The sequence below is a fragment of the Anguilla rostrata genome, chromosome 17, assembly GCF_018555375.3.
Source record: "Anguilla rostrata isolate EN2019 chromosome 17, ASM1855537v3, whole genome shotgun sequence".
Taxonomy (NCBI): domain Eukaryota; kingdom Metazoa; phylum Chordata; class Actinopteri; order Anguilliformes; family Anguillidae; genus Anguilla; species Anguilla rostrata.
The window spans coordinates 30295295-30321834 of record NC_057949.1 but is presented as its reverse complement, the minus strand read 5'-3'; the positions used below and the strand labels follow the sequence as shown (position 1 = coordinate 30321834).

Genomic DNA, 26540 nt, shown 5'->3' with positions numbered 1-26540 from the left:
TTCATATTTTTAAAATTCTGTAATCAGCGCCAGCAGCGTGCAGTCATTGGGGAGGGCTCTCTGTGCTGCTGGCTCAGGCAGGGCTCGTCTGAGTCACGCAGGGCCTGTAGAGCCCCTCCTGACCCCCCTCCCCGTCTGCCTCTGGCCTGGGGAACCACCGGTGACCCAGCCGAATGAGACCCTGAAGCCCCCCCCCCCCCCCCCGGAGGAAAAGGAGAAGTGGACATAGACACATAGAGTGTGACCTTTAGCACCCTGCCCCCCCTCTGCTTTGTGCTCTCAGACTCCTCAGGCATTCTTTCGGAGGTCAGGGACGGTGTCCGGGCGGGGGCCGGAGGGGTGAGTCTGAGGTCGGGGGTCAAACCGAAGGCAGCGGTCATCCTCTGGTCAACTACAGTAGGCCATTATTCAGCCCCAGCGGCCCCCACCCCCCTCCATCCCACCCCCCCTGCCTCCCTCCCTCCCTCCCGATTGGTCAATAACCCCGAACAGAGTGTCGGCAGTCCCATCCATCCTCCCTAATCATTACAAACGAGAATGCACGCAAACAGCAGCATTACAGACCCTCAGCCCGGGACACAAATCCACTTTAACTGGCTGTTACGCTAAGGAGCCATCAATAACCCCGGCCCCATGCTTCGCAGAGAAAAGGGGGTCTGCCCCCCCCCCCCCCACTCCCCCACCTCGTTGTCATCTTCTCGCTGTCAGTTTCCATGTTTACACCAGGGCGTGCATCGCTGCTGTGTCCTGCTGTCAAAGCGAACACACGGCTCGAGGATCTCATCATGCCTGCTCTCCTCCCCCCACCCCACCCCCCACCCCACACCCCACCCCACCCCACCCCACCCCACCACAAATCTGCTTGGGGCTCATAGTTTCAAATTAGAACTTGTGGGACAGTCTGGATTTATTTAATCCCACAAAGTCAGGAGGACCCCCTTACCTAGTTAAGACGGGACACTTTCCCTGAAGCAGACTCTGTACCGCACCTCTACCTGAGCACATATCAGCTCACTATCCACCAACCGCACCTCTACCTGAGCACATATCAGCTCACTACCTACCAACCGCACCTCTACCTGAGCACATACAGCTCACTATACCAACCGCACCTCTACCTGAGCACATACAGCTCACTCCACCAACCGCACACCTCTACCTGAGCACATACCAGCTCACTATCCACCAACCGCACCTCTACCTGAGCACATACCAGCTCACTATCCACCAACCGCACCTCTACCTGAGCACATACCAGCTCACTATCCACCAACCGCACCTCTACCTGAGTACATATCAGCTCACTACCTACCAACCGCACCTCTACCTGAGCACATACCAGCTCACTATCCACCAACCGCACCTCTACCTGAGCACATACCAGCTCACTATCCACCAACCGCACCTCTACCTGAGCACATACCTGGCGGGGTGAGGGGTGGCAGGGTGCCCGGGTGGCGGGGAGGAGGGTGGAGGGGTGGAGAGGCACTGGCTGACTTTCCTAACTCTGCGACATCACAGCACAGGCCTGCCCCAGTCAGCTTGGGGGGCGGGGCTAGCGTGTCGCCATGGGAACCCTGCTGCTGTCCGTCTGTTTGCAGGGAGACCAGCACCGGGGGGGCGGGGGGTGATAAAGATGAAAGCAGAGACAGAGGAAACATAAAAACAGGAAAGCGGTGAGAAAGAGAAAGAAAGCCAGACAAAGAGAAAGAGAGAAAAAAGGGACAAAGAGAGAGAATGAAAGAGAGAGAGGAAGAGTGACACAGAGAGAGGGGTTGAGTGTGTGCAGAGGATGCTGACAAAATTAGGGAACAGTAGAGATTAGGATGGGGGGTAAAGCTCCCCATGGTCACTGGCCTCCAGTGCACCCAGCTGTGCCCCTGACCCCCGACCCCCCACCCCGTCAGCAGCAGGGGGCGCGGAACCTTCCGGCACCAGCCAGAGCGGTAAACAAATGACATCACTGGCACACTGCAGGTGTTGCCATGGTGAGCATGCCCGCCTTTCAATTTCCTGGATACCCCTTGGGGGTCTCTCCCTCCCCTCTCTCGCTCGCTCGCTCGCTCGTTCGTTCTCTCTCTCTCTCTCTCTCTCTCTCACTCGCTCTCTCTTCCAGCTCGATCCACCTGCTTTTCACCCCATCAGCTGTGGAGTCACGGGGAGGTCAGGAGGAAAAATGAAGCTCTGCCACACTCCCCACATGCTGCCGAGCGTGCCTCCCCCCCCCCCCCCAAACCCCGTCCCCCCCACCCGCTCCCGCTCTACCCTTCCTCCATCGCTTCATTTGTTCTCCATCTCTCCTCCTCGCCCTGTTTGCCTTTCACAAACCCTCGCCCTCCCCAAATCCAGCGCATGGCGGAACGCCCGAGGAGCAGCGCTGCAGATTTACAGCCGCCATTCAGAGCAGGCTGCTTACCGCCGTGCGCTGAGCGGACCAGCCTGTCGCGCACGCAAGCCCGCCAGCCCGGAATGTTCTAATGGACCAGGCGGGTCAGGACCAGGCGGGTCAGAACCAGGCCCCAGGTTCTGAAGTGTCTGGGTAACCGTTGTAAAGAGACGCAAACCTAAACCACCGGCTGCCGGACTCCGGTCACCGTGGGGACACTTCCGACGCGCACCAGAGGGAAAGAGCCTCGGCGGGGTTACGGGGTCAAAGTTCAGTTCTCTGAGAGAGAGAGAGAGAGGAGCATCTCATCCCTCCAAGGCTAATGTTACATCACTTTCCTCCCCTCCCAACCCCCTGCGGTTCAATAACAATACAGCCGCGATGTCAGCGCCCCCCCATCCCCCGCCCCCCCCCTTCACCAGCACACTTCTGATATACGACCAGGACGTCCCGGTTATCACAGCACCCTGTGGCCCAATCATTACGTCCGTCCCCCTGTGTTGGTTTAAAGACGCGCGCGGTGGCGTTTCACAGACGCGCACTTCCTGTGTGAGGCTCGCTCCGCTCACGGCTCACGCTTGCTTTCGCTCGCGCTTCACGAGCGGCCATTTCCTAAATAATTTTCCGTTTCCCGGGCAAAATTATGGCCCATTAAAGGCCATTATGGCCGTGTTGACGGCCCTGCGCGTGGGAGCTTTCCAATCAAAATTATTGATTGAGCTGCTTGTTCAATTGCCCAGAAAAGATGGGTAATAAGGCCAGGCCGACATATGACTGAAGCCAAGCATCACGCCTCGCCCAGGGAGACAAAAAAAAAAAAAAGACAGAAAAAAATCTAAAGGAGAAGAGAGAGTGAGAGGGAGAGAGGGAGGGGAGGGCACAGTCGTCGCTGGAGTTCATCAGTTGCGAAGGCGGCCATTTTCTTTTGCGTGTGTACTCTGGTTGAACTCTGTCATTTTCCCGTGAAAAAAGGAGCATCTGGGAGCTCCGCCCGCTGCGGAGTCACACTCAGCGTTTGTTGCCGCGGTGATTTAGACGGCGCTACCTGATCATCAAAAAGCCTTTCATCTGGGAGAATTTAAGAACCCGCTCTCCCCAGACGGGCGAAGGAGATTAAAATCAGTCTTCCCGATTGTGTAGGGGGGAAAAACACACACACAAGCGCACACACACACACACGCTATATTAAATAAATACACAAATAAACATAAACACATTAAATATAGAGAGAGAGAGAGCAGGAGAGAGAACAGAGAGGTGAGAGATAGAGAGGGAAAAGGGGTAAACAAAGCCATTTCTCTCCTTTCCCGCTAACAGTCCTCTGCGTTTTGGCGGTATGACTTGTGGAAGGGCTCGCAGCAGTCCCGATGTGGCCTGCGCTCATCAATCGATCGGTGGCGCTGAATGGGCAGGTCTCCTCCCAGAATGCATTTCCCCAGCCTGGTGCCACATTCACATCGCCCAGACTGGCTCCTCTGCCCGTTTACCGGAAAAACGCTGTAATGCCCCCCTAGCACAGCCATCGGGCTCCAGTTCCAGCCCCATCATTGCCCTTTAATGCCATCATTCCGTATTGATTCTGTTTAATCATCTGTGTTTCTGTTTGTGGGCGTGCGCGCATTAGCTTGTGTGTGTGTGTCTGTGTGTGTCTGTGTGCATGCATTTCAATCAACCATTCAACTCATAACTTTGACAACACATGGGGTCACATAGTCCAGGGCCCCGTTTCAATATACAGAGTTAACTGGATAACTGCACTGAGTAAAACCCAGAACCCTCCCAAATCTGGAACATGGACCGAAGTGAAAAGAGCTGCTCCGGGTTTTACTCAGTGCAGTTATCCGGCTAACTCAGTAATCCTGCTCTGTGATACAGGGTTTTACTCAGTGCAGTTATCCAGCTAACTCAGTAATCCTGCTCTGTGATACAGGGTTTTACTCAGTGCAGTTACCCAGCTAACTCAGTAATCCTGCTCTGTGATACAGGGTTTTACTCAGCGCAGTTATCCAGCTAACTCAGTAATCCTGCTCTGTGATACAGGGTTTTACTCAGTGCAGTTACCCAGCTAACTCAGTAATCCTGCTCTGTGATACAGGGTTTTACTCAGTGCAGTTACCCAGCTAACTCAGTAATCCTGCTCTGTGATCCAGGCCCCTGGACAGCAGCACGTTGTGGAGAGCAAGGGTTGAGTCCAGGGCTGGATACCCTGCCCCCTAGTGGCTCAGCTGGGGCCCTGCAGAGCAGCGGTCGCAAACGCGGCCCGGGGGGGGGGGGGTTTGTCATTTAGCGAGTTTGGGCGAGCACGGCCACCACCTGATTCCTGACCAATCAGGGCAGAGCACATAATCGGCCCTTTCCACTTCCCAGCGCTATTACCCACACCTGCACCCTCCTGGGGCTCCCCAGGACAGAGAGATAAATACTGCATTATGGGGCTTCCTGTGGTCTTACACAGCTTACCGGAGCGAGGGGAGAGTGACATTTTTACGAGGGCCACGGATCGGGGTCCCCCTCTATCATTACATTAACCCTGTGAAGAGCAGGTTATTTGGAATGTATTTTAAAAATTCAAGAGTCAATATTCTAGAACTCAACTACTTCCAATTACCAGTAGTAATTGTTACATCACCATTAGAATGTTCAGTTAAGGCAAGTTTTTATTTTATTTTGTAAACAGAAAACGGCATTTTCCCAAGCTGTACAAACAACAGTGACTGTGTGGAAGACCAGAAGAGACAGAGCATATTCATTTCAGAACCCAAAAGGCACAGCTTTCTTGGGATAATGGAGTCTGCTCAGTAAAACGTAAAAGCTTGTGGTTGCGTCCACCGCAGAACAAATGAACTGGATGCAAGCCCAATCTCTTCTGACAAATAAGAGTCCTCTACACAAGCACAGGCCTAGAAATCTCTTCAAGGCCTTTAACCCTTTGAAGAACAGGTTTTTGGAATGTTTAAAATTCTAAGCCAGTGTTCTAGAACTTAGTTGCTGTCAGTTACTAGCAGTGACTGTGACATCGGCATTAGAATGTTCAGTTAAGAACATTCTAACCATATTTGTCATCTCATACCTTAAAGGGATTAGAAGAGAGAAGGGAAAAATTTCCATGAAGCAGATCAGACGCTGTGTACATCTGGCTGGTGTCAGATGACTTTTTTTTTTCTTTTTTTTAAAACAGATTTTTCACACGGCACACCTGACCTCACCCGATGGCACACCTGACCTCACCCGATGGCACACTGGTTGGGAAACGCTTCTCGGTGTAACCGGCGCCCGTAACACACCTGCACACATCTGCACACAGTAAGATCTGCGCACATCTGCGCAGAGTACGATCTGCACACATCTGCACACAGTATGATCTGCACACATCTGCACAGTAAGATCTGCGCACATCTGCACACAGTAAGATCTGCGCACATCTGCACACAGTACGATCCGCACACATCTGCACACAGTACCATCTGCACACATCTGCACACAGTACCATCTGCACACATCTGCACACAGTACAATCTGCACACAGTAAGATCTGCGCACATCTGCACACAGTAAGATCTGCACACATCTGCACACAGTACGATCTGCACACATCTGCACACATCTGCGCACAGTACGAGTTCAGCGTTTGCCTATTTATTGCCACCTCGTGTCGTCTTGCTTCAGGAGTATGTCTCAATGCTTACAAATGACTACAACATTTTTTGTAAAGTATAAATGGTAAATGGTAAATGGACTGCATTTATATAGCGCTTTTATCCAAAGCGCTTTACAATTGATGCCTCTCATTCGCCAGAGCAGTTAGGGGTTAGGTGTCTTGCTCAAGGACACTTCGACACGCCCAGGGTGGGGTTTGAACCGGCAACCCTCCGACTGCCAGACAATCGGTCTTACCTCCTGAGCTATGTCGCCCCATATAAATGTGTTAGTTTTTTAAAAAGTGCCAGTTTTGAGTTATAAATAAAATTTTTAAAGTATATGACTTACAAACTAATCATAAATATCTTCCGGTATACAAATGTATAATAAAATCATGCAATGCAGAATTACAATTTACTGGAATACCAGCCAAGTCAGTAGCAGGGTTTGACTTAAGTGACATAAATGATGCATTTGTGCTTCAGAGACAGAGAGGCCAGTTAGTTAATAGTTTGCCTGCATACAGGCATTCAGTTTTAAAGTGACATTTTTAATGGAAGTCATTTTCATTCCAAAATAAAAATGAAGACATCAAATATCATAATCAATATATTTCAAAATACATCTTCCGCTAATCAGAAAAACAACCACAGATTGATAAACTCATTTGATATTTTGAACAAACTAAATTAGCACTTGCAAAGCGTATGCCAGAATGCTTGCTTTATATTCACTTAATTGGAATAATAAAATAGTAAATATCTATATATAGTAAAATATAGTAAAAGACCCTTTCTGAGGATAAGTCAAGAATTTGGGGGTTTTGCCACCTCTGGCAGGCACGTTTGCCATCTGGTGGCAGAAATAAGAACTGCACTCAAACCATGCACGCCGCAGAAAACTGCGACAGCCAATAAAAACGGCACAGGAAGTCTCAGCTCTCAAATGCACATTAATTCTGATCACAGGAAACTACTCTGTCACAGATAGCAACAGCGCTGGTGCTCGGTCTACAGCAGAGGCGTATCGATTTTCGCCGGCTCCATAGCGAAGGGTCCCGAATGCAATCACTCAGCAGCTACGCTCAAAATTACAGTCGTGAGAAACAAAGTCAGGCGTGCTCAAGGACACGGCCGCAGTGCTGTCCCGGCACTCGATACGCGCAACCGCGCAAACGCTTTTAGAACGCCACAATGCGCGAGAGGCAGGGGTGCAAAGTCCAGGGGTCAGAAAGTAAAAGTCCTGCCGTGTGTTTCTTCCACCCATGAACTCAGCCAGTTGATTTCACTAATGAGTTCTACATCCTGACAACCTGGCTGAAGAGTAGTGCTAATTATCAAATCCAGGTGATCGGAACAAAATACCAGGGAGGACATTTACTTTCTGAACCTGGATTTTCCACCTCTACCTGAAGGTCACTGTGCACTTCAGAAGCTTCAGTATTCTCTCCCACACTTTACCTGTGGTGGCAGTGTGGCAAAGCAGCCAATCACAGGGCAGGACAGCATGGCACTGTAGTCCAATCCAGATGCTGCATTTGAGTCTCAGATTCTGACCCTGAACCAGCATGTTGCTGTGTAATGACAAAAGCAGTTAATGCTTCCAGTTACAGCCCCCCAAGTACCAGGTATTTATCAGGTCAATTCGAGAAATATAGTGGGTAATTACCACTGGCAAAAAAAGAATACAAAAGTAAATACTAAGAAACTAAAACTGTAATGCATACAAACAGGACTTCTATTACCGATCAATTAGTGACTGCCTTGTAGTTATCGAAGGTTTAGGTTGGTTATAGCCTGAATGTAACTTCATAGTTCCGAAGAATTTAGATAATACTTTCTTGGAAACACTTCTGTTAGGAAGTAGGCTAGTTATTGTAGAATTTCCTAGGAAGTACACAATTACATTCAGACTATAAACAACCTAAACCTTTGTTAACCACAAGATAGTCACTGACAGGTAATAGAGGAGGTGTTTCTAATCATTTCAGTTTCTTAGTATTTACCTTTTTTTTTTTTTTTACCCATTTTTTATTCTTACCACATATTTACCATATAGCATTACATCAAGGTGGGGCAGCAGTGTAGTATAATGGGTAAGGAGCTGGTCTTGTAACCTAAAGGTCACAGGACACTGCGCTTGTACCCTTGATCGAGGTACTTAACCTGCATTGCTTCAGCATATATCCAGCTGTATAAATGGATGCAGTGTAAATGCTGCATAAAAAGCCGCTCTGGGTAAGAGCATCAGCTAAATGCCAGTAATGAATAATAATGTAATGAAATGCTGCGTTCATACAGGTTTATACTGGTTTAATAGCCTCAGAGAAAAGAGTTCAGTTTAAAACTGAAGAGACAAAGGAGAAAAGGGGAAGGAAAAAAAATGAAAGAATGAGAATAAGTCTTTGTCTACATGGCCATGACATGTGCAATCATTATTTCCATTGGAATGGGATCCACATTTTCAATATTTCACATTGACATAAAATGTATGATAAAATTACACAGAAGTATTGGACAAAAACAGCATTTTTATGAAAACTGCGACAGCAATGATAAATAATCCCAATTTTCCTGTGTATTTAACATAACGTAGACCTATTCTGATTTTATTACCTAATGAGTGTATACTCTTCTCGTTTTTTTAAAGATATGTTTTGTTACACTTTCTGTGATGTACAACCAAGTATTCTTGAGTATGTGCTTACCGACCACTAGGTGTCAGGATTGCACCATTTTTCCCCACAATTTGACCAACCGAGTGAGACAGACTACAGAATGGAGAATCCTGCCAGGACATCACTGGAAACACATGCAGCTCCCGGGAGAGGCGCTGCTGAGCCAGTTACCTGTGCGTTCAGCGCACCGCACCGCAGGTGGAACGGGTGGAACGGGTGGAGCAGCAGACAACACTACTCCCAATCCCCAGAGCCAAAATGGAGGTCTTCACCGAGCTCAGCAGGAGATGCAGCACTGAAACTGTATGGGTCGATCCCAGTGTGCTTAGTTGGGGTTTAAACCGCTGATTCAAAGCCCTAGACCACAGAACTGCATTACAACAGGAACAAAAAGCCTTTATTTCACAGATTCAGAGAGATGTTCCAGTTGTTCTGCAGCTCTGTGGTCTAGAGGTTTAAACTCACAAAACACACTGCAATTGACCCTACAGCTCCAGTGCCCCACTAAATAACAACAGGTCTCTCTACACCACTGGTGTCAAACCATTACGAACACTCACACAACATTCCCCAAAATAAAACTGCAATAGAACGCAAGGATTTTGTCACAATCCACATTCAAATGGGCACCAGGCCACCAGTTACGAGGCTCACTGATTTTACACTGCGATTTCTTACACTCAGCCCAGGTCGGACCAGGAAAGGAACAGTTTACCAAGATGCCTAGATTTAGCATTCTGCTCCAGAGGTATCGCCTTGTCTAGGTCTTGTAACCTAAAGGTTGCAGGATCGATTCTCCGGTAGGACAAAGCCATTGCACCCTTAAGCAAGGTATTTAATGTGCATTGCTTCAGTACATATCCAGCTGTATATTTGGATACAGTGTAAATGCAATATAAAAAGTTGTGTAAGTCGCTCTGGATAAAAAAGAGCGTCTGCTAAATGCCTGTAATGTAATGATCCGTTTCAAGAATTTGTGCCAACGTCTGCTCTTAATTATTAGTGTCCTAAAGATTTTACTGAGCTCAAGTACAGGAGTGAACCCGCAAAGTTTCTAGAGCTGACAGAAAAGTAAATCTAGGGTACAATAAGTTGTCGGAACAAAAGCACCACACCGCCCATTCCATCAGGACCGGAGACGCGCACCCCCGATTCAAAGCGTCGATTTTGAGATCGTCCAAATTTGATCTTCCTCCGCCCAATCCCTAACCTGCGGTACCCTTCCCAAGAACATTTCAGGCTTTAACTCATGACGTGCATATTGTAAAAACGGCAAGAGCAGTTGCGCGTGCCAGCAGATAGCCTATACTGGCCGATATAGGCGCAGTGCGTCACAGACAACCAACCCAGCTCTAACACACCAAGAACAAACAGACACCTCCACACCAGACAATCGTGCAACTACATGGTCAATGAGACAAAATCACAGCCCACAATATCATTTTCCGCTACAACGAGCACGGGAAATAATAGGTACTCAATCTTGCAACAACTAGAAACGTAACGTCAGGGAAACGAATTCAATCCCGGGCCCCAGCATCCAATTAATACAAGCTTCCTCCATCCCGGGGCTCGTTTCACTCCCCAGAACCCCCGAGGGAAAAAAGAACTCACCGGTGGATGGCGACTCGACTCAGCTGCAGCAAGATGACGTTCCTGGTGGGAAAAGCTGCGGCCTCGGCTGGCGTGCCGTTTCGATGAGCTTCTTTTTTGTTCAGACATTTGTTTGTTTATTTGGATTTTATTTTAATGTTTATAACGTGTTTTGTGTTTTGATATATAAAGGATAATATGCTGTGGACGAACAAACAAACAAACGGGATGAATGGCGAGTGAGATTCCGAAAAAAGACGGTAAAAATAAAACAGCGAACCATTGTCACCGGCCTTCCCGTAACCAGACAGAAATCAAAGCCATTTGGTAATTGCTGGCAATAACTTCAGCTCCCGAACGCGCTTCTCTCGAGTTTGTCTTTTTCTTTTAAAAATTTAGCGCCACTGCATTTCTTAACCTCTGACCTGGTATGTCAGGTGGATCAAGGGAAAAACCACTGGAAATAAGGGGGGGGGGGTAATAAACACCAAAGACGGTGTCAAATCAAAGAAATGAAAGAATGGAACCCGTTTCGGAACAATGCAGGGGTTTGTAGCCTACAGGGTATTACTGGGTTCCATGCTCCACAGATCACGCCGCTGAGCAGAGCACGTGATTTCAGTCGCCCTTTAATGACCACGACAGAAGAGTGTGTGTGCGCTGGTGGTACTGCAGGGCATATCTCATTTCTGTAGATCAGATGAAAGAAGCAGGGTCTCCCTGAACTGTACTGTGAAACACTACTCTGCTTCTCTGTAAATAATGATCTGAGGGGGACTGACTGTACCAGTGAGTGTGTGTGTGCATGCGTGTGTGTGTGTGTGTGTGTGTGCATGCGTGTGTGTGTGACACAGACAATTTCACACCCTGCAGACAACCCAACCCTGAACGATGACCTCACAAAAATGGTTCAAAGGCCCACTGGAGTGCAAGGAATAAACTTGTGTGTGTGCGTGTGTGTAAGCTGATCATATGTTACAATATATCAATACTGTAACTGATTTCTGATCACACAGGGAAAAGGGTTAACTCAAACAGGGAGAAAGGTTAACTGCAAGAGGGGCACTGCAAGGTCGCTCTCTGGGATACAAATAAAAAACAATGCTCACTGGTTTTGTGACCTCCCTTCAATGTGAGTTCCTTGAGTCTTTTGTCTGAAGTATTTATTTTGAAAATGACACATCCTGCTCCTACACTATGCTTAATACTCAAAAGGACCTGGTTTCCTGAGACCTTTAGCACAAGCAAAACCTTTAAGCTCACATAAAACCAATAACGTGACCAGTGATTGGACATGGCATTTGTTTTGCACCAATCATTGGTTGTGTTATTAATTTTGCAAGTGCTAAAAGGTTTTGCATATGCTAAAGGTCTTAGTAAAACAATTAACATTCCATGTATTGATAAATCAATTGTAACTTATTGATACAACCAAAAAGAATTAAGTCATTTAAACGTAGGAACCTATTGATTATTCAGCAAACAGCAGATTTGTTTAGATCAACTTAAAATGGTGTTTTATTTTTTATGTTTCACCCTATTTGATGTGCAATGTCCTCAGTCAATTCAATTTAGTTATTGTTTTTGAGCTGAAAGTCGGTGAAGATCTCTCCAGAGCCGGAAGAACAGAAGATTGTTTGTCTCTGTGTCATCCCGTACTCTACACCAGCGCCACTCACCTCCAGGCCTGGAGTCTGCAGGTGTATGCAGGTGTTTGCTCCAGACATGCAGTACACCACCAGATTTCACTAATGAGGACCAGAGAGGTAAACACCTGCAGGACCTGGGCTGTGTCCAAATAGTAAAAAAAATGATGTTCTATGTCTTTTCCTAACCACTTTTCCTTGACCTCGATGGAAAACGTCATGAGGTTAAGGAAAGATGTGAAGGAGAATTCAAAAGGACTTAGGAAAAGACAACCGCGGTGCTAAGAGAATCCGACTGCACTTACACTAGGCTACGTAATTATGCGACGGCGGATGTTATTGACGTAGGTCTGCCGTGGTAAAACTACAATGTTCCGAAGATGGACTACTAAAAGCACATCTTAGATGCTTCACCTCGTGCGTTCCTACCGTGTTGTTTCATGCGGGCTATATAAACGTGGACAACGCGGTAAAAAATATTACTTCATTACCAAGGTTGGAATTGAAATAAAAAAGGAATATAGGCTACCAGTCACAAATTGAAACAAAATGGTTGTCACATTGAGAATGGTTGCTCACGCTCACCCTCCTGTCCACTCATTTTTATCAATGTGAATCCCAATTAGTATGATTGTATGAAAATAATTCATTAAATTTAATGCAAGATAGGCATAGGTTAGGCCTACGAATTTACTACTATACATATCATCATTCATAAGTTTCAAACATGTTGAATTAAAAACATAATCTGGCTAAAAATGTGTCATATCCCATTTTCTTGAAAGACAGACTTCTGTGTTATGGTTAATGTGCTGATTATGATCTGAATATAAGCCTATGCATATAATAGCTTAAGAACCACGACACAACTCAGTCATGTTGATCGTTTGTTTTCGTGAACGGCCGAATGGTGCTTCGTTTTAAATGTTGCTGCAGTAAGGAATTGTGGGACAGCATTATCTCTTTTCATTTCGTAAAGGACGGTCCAGTGTGCCCTATGCTAAAGGAGATAAGATAGGAAGCATTGAAGCACCTTTCCTTAGCATTTAGAGTATTCGACCAGCTCTTATCATGGCTGCCACTTAGATACTTCCGGGTCATTTCACTCAGTTAGGAACCTTCCTAAGCAATAAAGACTATTCGGACGCAGCCCTGGGGTGCGTTCCAACTGCTAATTTTTTCACCCCCATGCCTCGTTTCCTGGTACGGGGGGCCAACCGGGTCAAAAATATGTGAAATTGACATCTTGAATCACATGCTGTCAATGTGGGTGCATTCCAAACTGTTTATTTTATTTGTCCTTTGTATCTGAGGTCCTTGACTGACCTGGAAATCAATCAAGGTGCGCCATCTTTGAGGACATTCCAACCCATTAAATGCACCTACAAGAAGCTAGGAGGCTCTTGAAGAATTTATGCGCATCCTTTGTGGAAATATTTTTTCGGAACATGTGTCATATAATGATCCTGTGGAACCTGTGGATCAGCCTCTCCCCATCTGCTACATATGTCATTCAAAATGACACTTAAAAGCAAGGACGTTTTGCCTTATACGTTTCCTCGATTCAAAGAATGGGTGAAGCTAGGAAAGGAAGCAAAGAGTTAAAATAAGCGAATTGAATGAGCCTACCTTGCAGCCTTGTGTTGTGTGCCAAAATGTATTTTTAGAAAATCTATAATAAAAATATATATTTTTTAAATGACTGATCTTATGAAGTATATTAGTAAACCTTTGTGTATGAAAGATACACAGTGAGTATGTGTGCGAGTATAGGTGTGGTAAAAGAAACCTTGTTTACGTGAGCAAGAGAGACAGAGAGAGAGAGAGAGAGAGAATTATTATATGCTCACATGCACGGTGAACTTCATTTCCCAAGATTATTTCAGAATCGTCATGGCGCTTGCGCACTAAGAGTTGGCGGGTCGCTGAGGCATTGGATGCCTTTTGTCTCGAGAGCCGAAAACGAGAGATAGAAAGAGGCGGACGTAAAAATAAAGAGCTTTTCCTCCTGACCTAACTGTAAATCGCCGTACATTTAAAACTCAGAACGTACAGTATATTCTCGGTTTCGTTCGAACCTATTTTTTCCTAAAGGTAAGTTGTGTTGGACTACTGACTACTACTGTAGCTTGAGAGCTAGTTAGCGCTGCTTTCGAGATAGCAAGCCAGCTAGCCCTCGCTATTGTGGTGGTGTGTCCCGAGAAAATTATGTCGCATCCGTAAAGCCATGCGATGTGCATGATTTAAGATACGTGTAATATTCAGCTATTAGTATTGTTTAGGAGCTGCTGCGTTGCTATGAACCGCATGGAGTTTGTTTTCATTTTTCCACGCAACCTTATGTTGAGTGTTATCGTTTGAGTAGCGCTGTGTCTGATCCAGGTCAACATGGAGGAGACGGTAAGGAGGCGGGTAGGCTGCGAGAGCACGAGAAATGGCAGAAATGCGCGTGGCTCGCCGTAATCATCTCGTTAGCCCAATCAGTCCGCAAACAGAACAAATCAGAGGTGATCAGATTAACATGTGCGGCTTTCAACACGTTGGATTTACGAGGTGTTTTCTCTGGATCGCCGTGCATATCATTAGCATTGGCTAACTAGCCCAAACGGATAGTATGCAGTTGCCATCACTTGGTCAAGAGGGGGATGGGCTGCCTGAAATGTAATGTTTTCATAGCGCTATCACAACAGAACATTTTCTTTTTTATTTACCGTGATTGCCGATGACCTGTTGACATAAAATTCGGAATTGGGCATATTCAGGAGAGGTACAAAGTTAGCTTGATGCATATCGGCTGGAATAATTTTCTAACCGTAGCCACCTAGCCATGTCACTCGCCCTGTGCTCGTGTTCAGCACCCTGCAGACCTTCGTGGTGGAGCATCTCAGTCCCCCGCTGCACATTGATCTCTAGATTAGTCAAGTTAGCGGCCATTGCATTGAAGAACAAATCTGACAGTTGTTCCGTGCATACCAATTTATGCTACGGTTAGCTAACTAGGTAACATTGCACGAGCAGCACACGAATCCGTTTCAAGAACCCCACAATCAGACTGCTAGCTAACCGGTTCGTCACGCCCGAAAGTTATACTTTGGGTTCTACTGACATTTAACTGTAGCTATATCCGTTCGTTTGGTGGACCTTCTCGTGCTAACTATTCAGTGAACTGCCGAATGTTAGTGCGAACAGCTTTATCGTGTGAGAGAGTTTGCCTGACCCAGAATTGGTTGTTTGTCCGATAAACTTGCAGCAAGTTTGTATGCGACCTGGAGGGGAGATTGGAACTGTTTGGAATTATTAAGATTATGAAATGCGGAACTAATTGTAACTGGTAAACGGATGCAAGTGCGGTGCAGCTGCTTGTCCTCGATATAATCCTCGCGCTGTAAAGGCAGCACAGCGCTTCCTGATGCCTCAATACCTTGCGTTCAGCATCACATTTTTAAATGCGAAAAGCCGTGCAAGTCTTTGCTGCCCAATGGTCTCTTTAATTAGACCAGGAAGTTGATGCACTTGAATTATTTCGTTCAATGTGTAAATATGATCGTTTGGACATCAGTTACAGTGGAACCATTTCGACCGCCGTGAACATAGTCGATACGTTGTTTATTTGCGAATGGTTTTGTGTTTTAGATCTTGCATTTTAAGTACCGCACTGTCAATTACCGTGAAGCAAATTTGCACAGCCTGTAGCAAAACATATCCAACCAACAGGTCACAAAACTCTTGCAAACTTATCTTAGCTCCCTATTTATGCTACAATGAAGCAATACATCAGACATCAGTCTCCTGACTTCATGCTTATTTTCAAAGTTTATACAGTCATTGTGTTTTTGTTTCTGGCTTCATCATGATATGATTGCTTCCTTCTAGTATCTGTAAATATGAGCTGGAATGTTTCCATATAATATGCTGTAACATAATCCCTGTACTCACGCCCATATGCAGAAGGGAGTGAGGGACTTTCTCTGCAGTGGACAGAGTGAGGAGATGAGACGCTCCAGCAGATTTCACGAGTTGATATTTCCCCTGACCAAATTCTCTTCACGTGAACGTACTTGTTTTTGGACTTAAAATGCTGATTTGCTTCATAATGCATTTTTGTTGTGCTCACTGTACACAGTGTTCAGATGCACAGACTCCCTGTACTGATGCTGGAGCTGGGGGCGTAGGGACTGTATTCAAAGCTCAGGGTTTTGCATATGTGAGGCGGAGGCAAAGTCAGTCTGTGCTGGGGATAGCACCATCACCATCGGGGGATTTCACACACTCAGAATGCCACGATCTGTGTTAATCCAGCGACTGATGCTGCGGCCTGCCCTGGTCTTTCATTTATTTATTTATTTATTTTTTTTTTGTCTGGGGAATTTAAGTACTGCATGCTAATGTGGAGGGGAAAGGATACAGTACTACAGAAATGTGTGTTTTTCTCAGCAGATGAGCTTTAGGGATCTTAAAACTCGCTCTGGAGCTCCTGAGTGGCTCCGCTGGCAGAAGCTGGTCCCCGCAGTCTTGGTTTGTCGTTAGTGGCCTGCGACCGGGAGTGTGTAGCGACCGGGAGTGTGTAGCGACCGGGAGTGTGTAGCGACCGGGAGTGTGTAGCGACCGGGAGTGTGTAGCGTACGGGAGTGTGTAGCGACCGGGAGTGTGTAGCGACCGGGAGTGTGTAGCGACCAGGAGTGTGTAGCGACCGGGAGTGTGTAGCGCACGGGAGTGTGTAGTGAATGGTAGTGTGTAGTGAATGGTGGAGCGATGTCAGCCTCGTCCCGTGGGCGCAAGGTGCACATGCTCAGTTCACCGCTTGGGGGGGGGGGGGGGGGGTCGAGGGCGTCTTGGACCGGCGTCAGTTCTCCTGTAGTAGCCCACGGGATACTACAGGAGAACTGACGCCGGTCCAAGACGCCCTCGACCCCCCCCCCCCCCCCCCCCCAAGCGGTGAACTGAGCATGTGCACCTTGCGCCCACGGGACTGTTTACAAGCATGGTACAGGGCAATGACAGGTCGTACTGCAGCTAAACCCATGCACACAAACTCGCTGGTGGCCACTCTGCAGGCTGAGTGGCCACCAGCGAGTTTGTGTGCATGGGTTTAGCTGCAGTACGACCTGTCATTGCCCTGGGGTAACTTGTGAGGCCTTAGCTGGTTAAATAAATGGGGTATTTTTTTTCTATGTATTCTAAATAAATAAAAGATAATTGAAATGGTAAAAAATGAGCGCGGTCTGTACTTTTCAGAGATTTCACGTCTACCCAACAGGTGCCGTCCCCAAGGCCTTTAGAGACGAAGTGTGCTTTTTGTGTGTTGGTCTGTGTAACTGTACCATGCTTGTAATAAACAGTAACTCTGTAATATTGTAATTAACCATGAGTATTACAGTGAATGTGTTAATTCTGCTTTAAGTGCACATTGGTTGACTGTGATGTTGGGGTGGTTAAGCACTAGGAGTACACACAGACTGTATCACAATGTTCTTATCAATGCCATTCTCTCCATTCCCTATGTGCCCCCCCCCCGCTGTTACCTTGACTGATGTGACCCCCCCTCCCTTCCCCCCCCCCCTCCACTTTTTCACCCTGTTTAGCTCTGTTGAAGTTGACAAGGAACCAGCTGGTTCCACTGACCCCCCCCTTCCCAGCAAGTATGAGCGAGCCAACAGAACCCCCTAACGGTGCTCCTCCCACAGGTCTCCGACACTTTCTTCTACTGCAAACACTCTTTCCTGTCTTATGAACCTCCCTTTAGAAGCGCAGGGCTTTTTCAAATTTAGTTTTTTTGGTTTCCCCATCAAAATTCTTAAGTCAGTGTTCTAGAACTCCACTGCTATCAGTCGCCGGCAGTGATTGTGACATCAGCAATTTAGAACATTGTAATGACGCATTTGTGACCTCACACCTTAAAGGGTTAATGTTGTGGGAGGGGGGCTGGGGGGCAGGGCTGTGGGGAAGCATCAGCAGCGTTGGTCAGAGGGGTACTGGCTGTTCAATGCAAAGCGTTTGACTGCAGCGTGTGTGGAAGGCGCTGGAAGGAGGGCTGTGATCACTTTGCGCCTGTGTGACATTCTGGCTGCTCGGGGCTCAGAACTGTGGCAGGACTGGAAGGGTGGGTCAACTGTGGCCTCCTGCCTGCCAGACCCCCCCCCCCCGGCGTGTCATGTCACCGTTTCTTATCAATATGATGTAACGACACAAGGAACCAGAAAGATGATGAATTGAGTGGGATTGTGGGAAGCAGAAGCAGCCCTGTTGAGGTTCGTGTGAACAGTGCTTCAGGTTAAAGCTGGCCTGTAACCTCGTCCAATAGGCCGGTGCGTTTTACATTACATTACTAGGCTTGCAGACGCTCTATCCAGAGCGACTACACAAGTGTAACCAAACAGACATATGACAACCTAAAAGTACGTCCAGTACAGGAAACCCATAGTTCACGGACCTGGGTTAAACTGATTTGGAAATCAATGCAGTCATTGTGAAGATCTTGGTGGACTGTCCAAGCATTTAAATTTATGCAGAATGCACATATTTGAAGTTCTTAACAAGGACTTTTAAATCTTTTTCTTTTAAATCACCCTAAGGGTGGTTGAGTGTGTGGGTTAGCATTACCAGCATAGCAACAGGACAGCTTCTGAAGGCACACAAACTGGATTTGGATTGGGCCACAGCTGGAGCGCCACTGTTACTGTGACGGAGGTCAGCTGGAGAATGCAGCGATACGCCCCCTTATGCTGCTTCTGTCCTGAAGCGTGCCCCTGTCCGTCTCCCATAATTCCACCTGCCACTTGTGTACCGCGTGTAACGCGTAGCGCAAGCTTGTGTGCGCGTGTAGCCTTGCTTGTACTCCAATGAAATCACAGTTGAGGTCTTGCAGGATCTACGATCTGCATTCTCTTCTGATTGGTGGACCTGCAGGCAGTGGGAATAATGTGATGATAATGTACATGATGCCCCTGGTCATCCCACCTCCCCCTTTTTAGAAAGTGACAACATTAGTTTTGCTTGAGTGCCCATAATGCTTAGTTTTTACAGCAAAGACCGTGCTGCTCTATAGTTTTACATTTCGGCCCTATGGCAGGCGCAGCGGGGCGCGTTTATATTAGTTTCTCTTCTGTCTTAAGAGTCACTGTCAGGGGCCGGATGTGTCGGGGGAAGATTTTGGTGGGGTAGGGTGGGGGCGGTGGCGGGGGCAGGGGGGTTGCCTGGCTCTCTGTAGACAGCGACTCGGACGGAGCGGTGATCACCAGCTGCCCTCGCTCGCCACAGAAGATAAACGCTGCCATCACAGCTAAACACGTTAGACCCCCCCCCCCCCCGTCCCATTTGTCACATTTCTGCCCCCGGCGGTGAGGTACCCTTCAGGAGGTGAGGCTGCCTGCCAGGACTGGTAACAGACTGTCCTGCACCCCTGTGCCCCCCCTTCTACAGAAGCCCCCCCGGCAGAGGTCAAGCTGGCGCCCACTACAGGGAAGAAGCAGACCAAGAAGAAGGTGGAGGAGGTGGTGGAGGAAGAGGAGGAGGAGTATGTGGTGGAGAAAGTGCTGGATCGGCGGGTGGTGAAGGGCCGGGTGGAGTACCTGCTGAAATGGAAGGGCTTCTCTGAGTGAGTGGGGGGGCTTCTCTGAGTGAGTGGGGAGGGGAGTGAGTGGGGGGGCTTCTCTGAGTGAGTGGGAGGGGAGGGGGGGGCTTCTCTGAGTGAGTGGGGGGGTGAGGGGGGGGCTTCTCTGAGGAGTGGTGAGTGAGTGGGGAGGGGGGCTTCTCTGAGTGAGTGGGGGGAGTGAGTGGGGGGGCTTCTCTGAGTGAGTGGGGAGGGGGGGCTTCTCTGAGAGAGTGGGAGGGAGTGGGGGGGGCTTCTCTGAGTGAGTGAGTGGGGAGGGGGGGTGCTTCTCTGAGTGAGTGGGGGGTAGGAGGGGGGTCTTCTAGTGAGTGGAGGGGGGGCTTCTCTGAGTGAGGGGGGGGGGCTTCTCTGAGAGTGAGTGGGGGGGGGGCTTCTCTGAGTGAGTGAGGGGGGGGGGCTTCTCTGAGTGAGTGGGGAGGGGGGGGGGCTTCTCTGAGTGAGTGGGGGGAGGGGGGGGCTTCTCTGAGTGAGTGGGGGGCTCTCGGGAGTGGGGGGGGGGCGGGGGGTTTAGCGGACTCCTGTGTCATTACGGGTTTTCTCTCCCGCTAGTGAGATGAATGCGGTGGGGTGTTTGCTGTGTGGGAGTTACGCTGTGTGCTTTTTCTGCTTTGCGGTTACCTCTGGGCAGAGTAACTCCTGCTGGAATAAGCTTTCAGGCCTCCACACTCGCATCTAACATCTTGCAGCCCAGGTAGATGTGTGCCAACTGGAAATTTTATTTAGGAGCACATCAGTTTTCAGGAGCAAGTGCTCCTGAAAGGGAGCCCAGTGTAGCCCTGGCTGTATTTGCGGGTGCAAGGACAGTGTGCAGGTTTAAGTATGGAGACTAAGCATGCAGTTTAGTATCTAAGCACTAGGACTGTGCTGCTGATGATGCTGCTGGTGTGTTCTGGCTGACTGACTGTAGTGTTTCTCTTGTGCGTGCCTGTGTGTGTGCGCGCGTGTGTGTGTGTGCGTGTGCGCACCTCAGTGAAGACAACACCTGGGAGCCGGAGGATAACCTGGACTGCCCGGACCTGATCGCCGAGTTCCTGCAGTCGCAGAAGACCGCCCACGAGGTGGAGAAGAAGGAGGCGGGAGCCAAACGCAAGCCCACGGAGTCCGACACGGAGCCCGCCGGGGAGGAGAGCCGGCCCAAGAAGAGGAAAGACGAGGTGAGACTGGGACAGAACCACAGACTAGAGTTCTGCTCCGAGACTGGGACAGAACCGCAGACTAGAGTTCTGCTCCGAGACTGGGACAGAACCACAGACTAGAGTTCTGCTCCGAGACTGGGACAGAACCACAGAGACTAGAGCAAATAAATTTGTGTTTATTTCTGAATCAATGAGAAATTTGCCTTTCAGTGCCCTCTAATGTGGAGTGCATCTCTCCCTCCCTCTTTCTCCCCCCTTCCCTCTCTCAATTCTCCCCCCCCAGCCGGAGAAGCCCCGGGGTTTCGCTCGAGGGCTGGACCCAGAGCGCATCATTGGAGCCACAGACTCCAGCGGAGAGCTCATGTTCCTCATGAAATGGTGCGTGTGCCCCTGCCCCCACTTTTTAAAAACTCCAGAAAGTGAACTATCCCTTTCAAAATGTGCAGCACCCAGGAGAGAAACACAAGCAATAATAACTCTGCAGTAATGATTGGACTTTGGATTCTGCTGTAGTGATAATTGGGCAGTAATGATTGGACGGTGCACTGGGCTGTAGTGATAATTGGGCTGTAATGACTGGACGGTGCACTGGGCTGTAGTGATAATTGGGCTGTAATGACTGGACGGTGCACTGGGCTGTAGTGATAATTGGGCTGTAATGACTGGACGGTGCACTGGGCTGTAGTGATTGGACGGTGCACTGGGCTGTAGTGATAATTGGGCTGTAGTGATTGGACGGTGCACTGGGCTGTAGTGATAATTGGGCTGTAGTGATTGGACGGTGCACTCTGCTGTAGTGATAATTGGGCAGTAATGATTGGATGGTGCACTGGGCTGTAGTGATAATTGGGCTGTAATGATTGGACGGTGCACTCTGCTGTAGTGATAATTGGGCAGTAATGATTGGACGGTGCACTGGGCTGTAGTGATAATTGGGCTGTAACGATTGGACGGTGCACTCTGCTGTAGTGATAATTGGGCTGTAATGATTGGACGGTGCACTGGGCGGTGCTGGAGTGACCTGCCCATGCCTCTGGGCTGTTCCTCTCTCCCGCAGGAAGAACTCGGACGAGGCAGACCTGGTTCCAGCCAAAGAGGCCAACGTGAAGTGCCCCCAGGTGGTGATCTCCTTTTACGAGGAGCGGCTGACGTGGCACTCCTACCCCACCGAGGAGGAGGAGAAGAAGGACGACAAGAACTAGCCAAGAAAGAGACGTGGGGGAGGGAGAGGGGAAGGGGGTTAAAAAGCTGACCAGGGTGAGGGTGGGGGTTTTTGGGGAGGGGGGGAGGGGTGCAGTATTTTCTTAACCACCTTGCTTTTTACCAACCCGGACTGTTTAAGTGGCCTTTCATTCCACACACAGACAGTACTTTTGGGTGGGCAGGGGGAGGGGCATCGTGGGAAATGTAGTTCCCCTTTTCTATGCCATTCAGTCTATTCACCGATGACCTCTGGTGGGCTGTGCATCTGTGCATATGGTAGTCGGACCGGCTGCTTGTTTGGCTGAGGTGACATAGTCCTGCGGTGGGGGGGGGGACGGGGGGACGGGGGGGGACAGGGACAGGGTAACCACCGCCATCCCAGGACAGCTGGACCCAAGCCCTCAGACATCCGCAGGGTTTTCGGGCTTTAAGTACCATTTCTCCAGCTCAGTTTCTCCTCTCCTGTCTGCATCCTCTGCCACTGCCACCCCCCACCCCCCGCTGAGCTATTTCTGTCCCTCAGGCTGTTTTTATTGGAACATATGTCAGCTGTTGGCCTTTCTTATCATGCCATTATCATATAATGTGTAAATATTATTTCTTTTATTTCTTAAGGAAAATAGGTTTTTAAAAAGAGGGAGAAGGCCAAGGAATGGCTCAGTGGAGGTCAAATTCTTTTGGACAAAGATTCTTCTAGAACTTCTCACTTCGGCTTTTTGACTTCTGCTGCAGTTGATGAAGAAGGGCCCAAACGCAGGTGCATTTAACGGCCTGTCAGTCCCCACCCTGGTGGGGGGTGAGCAGATTGGAAATGAACTGTTCAATTAGGTGCAAGCCAAGATGTGCGTTGCAGAGCTGTAGAACTTGCAGAGCAGTGTTCTATGAGAGAACTGTGGGTGTAGTGCGGCCGTTTCTTATCAGTGGTTGTGTGACTGAGGTCTGGCGGTACCTGCCGCAGGGCTAGGTGCGACCAGATTCACCTTCATTTTCTTGCTGATTTAATGTTTGGTCATCTATGGCAGTCCCTCCCTAGATCAGTAAGAGGACAGTGCTGAGACTGAGGCGCTTGATTTTGCAGCCGTGATGCAATCGAAGAGCGAGTTTTTGGTGTCCTTCTGGCTCTGGCACGTCGATCCGTTTGAAACGGAGGTGGACAATGAGGGCCGTGTCTCTCTGGTTTTCAGGCTTCTGGCCCTGGCACTCTCAGCAGAGGACGTTCTGGCTGCAGCTGAATGCTGCTCCTTGTGTCCCAGCATGAAACCTACTGTGATCTAATGTGTGAGTGAACCAGTGCTGGCGTGTTCAGCCAATCAGCGCATATGCCCAGGGTGACCGGTGGAAACGAACTGCCTGCACACACGCCCGCCCTCTAGGACTGGAATTACCCGCCCCTGTTCTAGAATCTGTTACGCCATTGGCTGATCAGTCCAGGAGCCCCCCCCCCTCCCCAAAGGTACTCTGTAACCAGTGCTGGAGAGAGATCAGAGTATCTGGCAGATAGCAGAGATGTGAAACTGTGTTGTCGACTCCATTTCATTTCCTGTACTCATACCTCAGTTCCTTCTTTATCTGCAGTGTGGACCCTGAGGGCAATACTCAGGCGTGGGGTGGAGCCTGAGGGCAGTACTCAGGCGTGGGGTGGAGCCTGAGGGCAGTACTCAGGCGTGGGGTGGAGCCTGAGGGCAGTACTCAGGCGTGGGGTGGAGCCTGAGGGCAGTACTCAGGCGTGGGGGGCTCTGCACTCGGTTTGCAGGAGTTTACGATCAAGGAGGAGGTGGGAGGAGGGGAAACGCCCTGTTCCAAATCAGCAGCTAAAAAAAAAAAACACAAAGTACAATATTTCATAATGTGGGGGGCGTTATACGGTGTGTCGCAAATGTAAATCTGTTCCGTTTAACTTCCAGGACTGCAAAAACAGCAACGGCCTCAGCTGGACATCGTCAGCCGGTCCACAACCGACGCTTCTGTACCGTTAAAGATGAAATGGGCGGGGCCGTCTACGGGAAAATTTCCGCTGGATTTTAGCGGGAGCAAAATGGCCATCGCGGTATTTAATACACGCTCACATGATCTTTAAAATGAGCAGCCAGACCCCTCCCCCTCCCTGAGAAACGATATCTGTGAAAGAAAAATAATTTGCAATGCAGACTGAAATGTAAGGTTCAGTCTCCTGAGTCTTACTGAGCCACATGCACACACAACGGCAGATTAGGCTTCTTCCTGAAGTGCACACCTGGACGCTCTGGTGCCTGCTCACAGGTCCACAGCCCCCTGCAGCGCACACCTGGACGCTCTGGTGCCTGCTCACAGGTCCACAGCCCCCTGCAGCGCACACCTGGACGCTCTGGTGCCTGCTCACAGGTCCACAGCCCCCTGCAGCGCACACCTGGACGCTCTGGTGCCTGCTCACAGGTCCACAGCCCCCTGCAGCGCACACCTGGACGCTCTGGTGCCTGCTCACAGGTCCACAGCCCCCTGCAGCGCACACCTGGACGCTCTGGTGCCTGCTCACAGGTCCACAGCCCCCTGCAGCGCACACCTGGACGCTCTGGTGCCTGCTCACAGGGTCAGTTGATAAGTGGCTCCGTTACATTTTATTTTTGTTATTCTCTTTTACAGTAGAAACAAATTATACGATAGAACAATATTCATTTTGTTGCATGTTAGTTTGTTGCTTTACGTGTGTCTGGGGTAACTTGTCTGTGTTTTTGGAGAATAAACACTTTTTTGTCATGTCTCACTTCATTTATTTTGTTTTGCACTGGAAAGAATCCATTTAGTGCACTATTAATTCAGCAGGAGAGCCCTTGCTGCTGTTGGATGTTTCTTTTACTGTAATTCTATATGTGGTATGTTCACTGAATATTATTTTAGTACAGAGTGAAGTTTTATGTTGTGTTCTGTTCATACACTGGGAAGAGACATGAGTGAGAATGAATTTGAGATCCTCAGTTTCGGATAATAAAATAAGATCCTTCCCACCCAGTGTCAGCCAGCGGTATAAATGGTGATGGGAAAATAAGTATAGTGAAAAGAATGAGCACAAACACAGAGCGCGCATTGTGCTAGCTGGATTATGACTCCTTTCGATAAGAGCAGGGCTTCTCTCTGCTCTCCTGGGTAATGTTTGGCTTGCAGCCTCAGAATGAGACCAGCCATGTCCTGAAGGTGGTGCTGCAAGTAGCAGAGTCGTTTAACCTCTCCAGAAGGTTCTGGAAAGCCCATTCAACAGAAACGGAAAAACGATGCTACACTGAATCAGTTGGACGAGTTAAAATGTTAAGATGCGTTTCTTACCTGTCGTTGCATTACATTTAAGAATTTAGCACTAGTTTATAGTGACGAGTTGTACAGAAATGACTTTGCATTGGTAGATACCACAGGGTAACTAATAATGACCTGCAGAAGGGGCACAAATACTTAAACGTAATGACCATTAACGTAATGTGATGGTGGGCAAACTTTCACCAATGACAAGGTTCAGTGAGTTTCCCCATGAAAGGAAACTGCCACAATGGTACATTTTAGTGAATCCTGGTCACATGACCCAGAGTCCAGGTCGACTTTGAGGTGCTTTCATGTTTAAATTAAGAAACTGAATGGAAAAAAAAAAAAAAAAAAAGCTCAGCAGCCCAATTACTACAAGGCTCACCCAGTATGGATGCAGATACCCTACCCTGAGATTAAAGCTGACAGCCCTTACCTTCACCCTTTCATTTCTTATCCAATGTGCAGACCCTAAACAAAAATAGTCAATGTCCAAGTACTTCTGGACTGCAGTGTATGTGTACACAACAAATCACAAGTGGTTTTAGTTTTCAAAGGTCTGTAAGAAACATTAATTATAACTACATATAATGAATGGCCAGCGGGAACTTTAATAATACCTCACCATTGTGGAAATTTACAACAACAAAAAAATGATATAGAAAAAGGTCAACAGGCCAGACCACAGCATGCGGTTAGGACCACTGTATATCAATGTATAAATCTCCTGCAACAGCCAAAAACTCGTACAAGAAGAGCCAGTTAACTTTTCAGAAATCAATTAAGACTAGGCCTACATAATTGGACACTAAGTAAAGGATGTTCGTTTTAAACCTCCACTTCAGGACAATTGTAGACCACAATACGTTCACAGTAGGTTAGCTACTATTTAAATCACAGCATCGGTATTGACTGGCAGAAAGGAAACGTTAGAATGCCGAGTATATTACAGTTGAAACGATTGTTAACGAGCGGGTCAAAGCGTAGCAACCTGCGAAAACGAATAAACCAAAACTGACCGTTAAAACAAATTTGCAGGTTGCTGCAGTAACGTTAGCTGGTTTGGTAAACTTGCCTGGTTTAATCACATTAGTTAAATATAACCTGACTTACCTCACAGAATTGAAAGTCGTTTCATGTTACCCCCCAATTTTCCGCTTGCAGATGGTAGATAGCGCCGAGTTTAGTCTCCATCGTGGACGGCAGTTATTAATTTGAAAATGCTAATTGTGGCGTCTCTCTTAACACAAACATTTCTCGCGACCAGTGGCACTGAGCAGACGTCATACGTCACTTACGCTGATGCGCAGAAGATTGATCAGGCAAGATGCGACTGAAAATGATTCAGTGCGATGATATAATTTAGATTTTAACTCATTTTAAT

At 48.2% G+C, this 26540-nt stretch overlaps 1 protein-coding gene and 2 long non-coding RNA genes across 7 annotated transcripts in view; 2 read left to right on the top strand and 1 right to left on the bottom strand.

The window, feature by feature from the left end:
• LOC135243810 (uncharacterized) overlaps positions 1 to 10457 on the bottom strand; it is a 51856-nt gene extending 41399 nt beyond the window's left edge. For all 4 annotated transcript variants that reach the window (XR_010326798.1, XR_010326797.1, XR_010326799.1 and 1 more), the window contains exon 1: positions 10317 to 10457. This is a non-coding gene — a long non-coding RNA (uncharacterized LOC135243810). The remainder of the gene's footprint in view (positions 1 to 10316) is intronic.
• Positions 1 to 10520, top strand: part of LOC135243811 (uncharacterized) — a 38719-nt gene extending 28199 nt beyond the window's left edge. The window contains exon 2 of the long non-coding RNA XR_010326801.1: positions 10310 to 10520. This is a non-coding gene — a long non-coding RNA (uncharacterized LOC135243811). The remainder of the gene's footprint in view (positions 1 to 10309) is intronic.
• Positions 10521 to 13842: 3322 nt separating this feature from the next.
• Positions 13843 to 24622, top strand: LOC135243023 (chromobox protein homolog 1). Of its 2 annotated transcripts, XR_010326533.1 has the most exons (7): positions 13843 to 14035; positions 17524 to 17625; positions 19361 to 19535; positions 20521 to 20704; positions 20970 to 21064; positions 21744 to 23496; positions 23614 to 24622. XR_010326533.1 is itself a non-coding variant. In XM_064314447.1 (6 exons), the coding sequence occupies exons 2-6, from the start codon at positions 17583 to 17585 to the stop codon at positions 21886 to 21888; spliced, it is 642 nt and encodes a 213-aa protein (XP_064170517.1). In that variant the 5' UTR covers positions 13843 to 14035; positions 17524 to 17582; the 3' UTR covers positions 21889 to 24622. The 2 variants fall into 2 exon arrangements, 1 of the variants encoding a protein (XP_064170517.1); XM_064314447.1 differs by having other exon boundaries at positions 21744 to 24622.
• The last annotated feature ends 1918 nt before the right edge of the window (positions 24623 to 26540 follow it).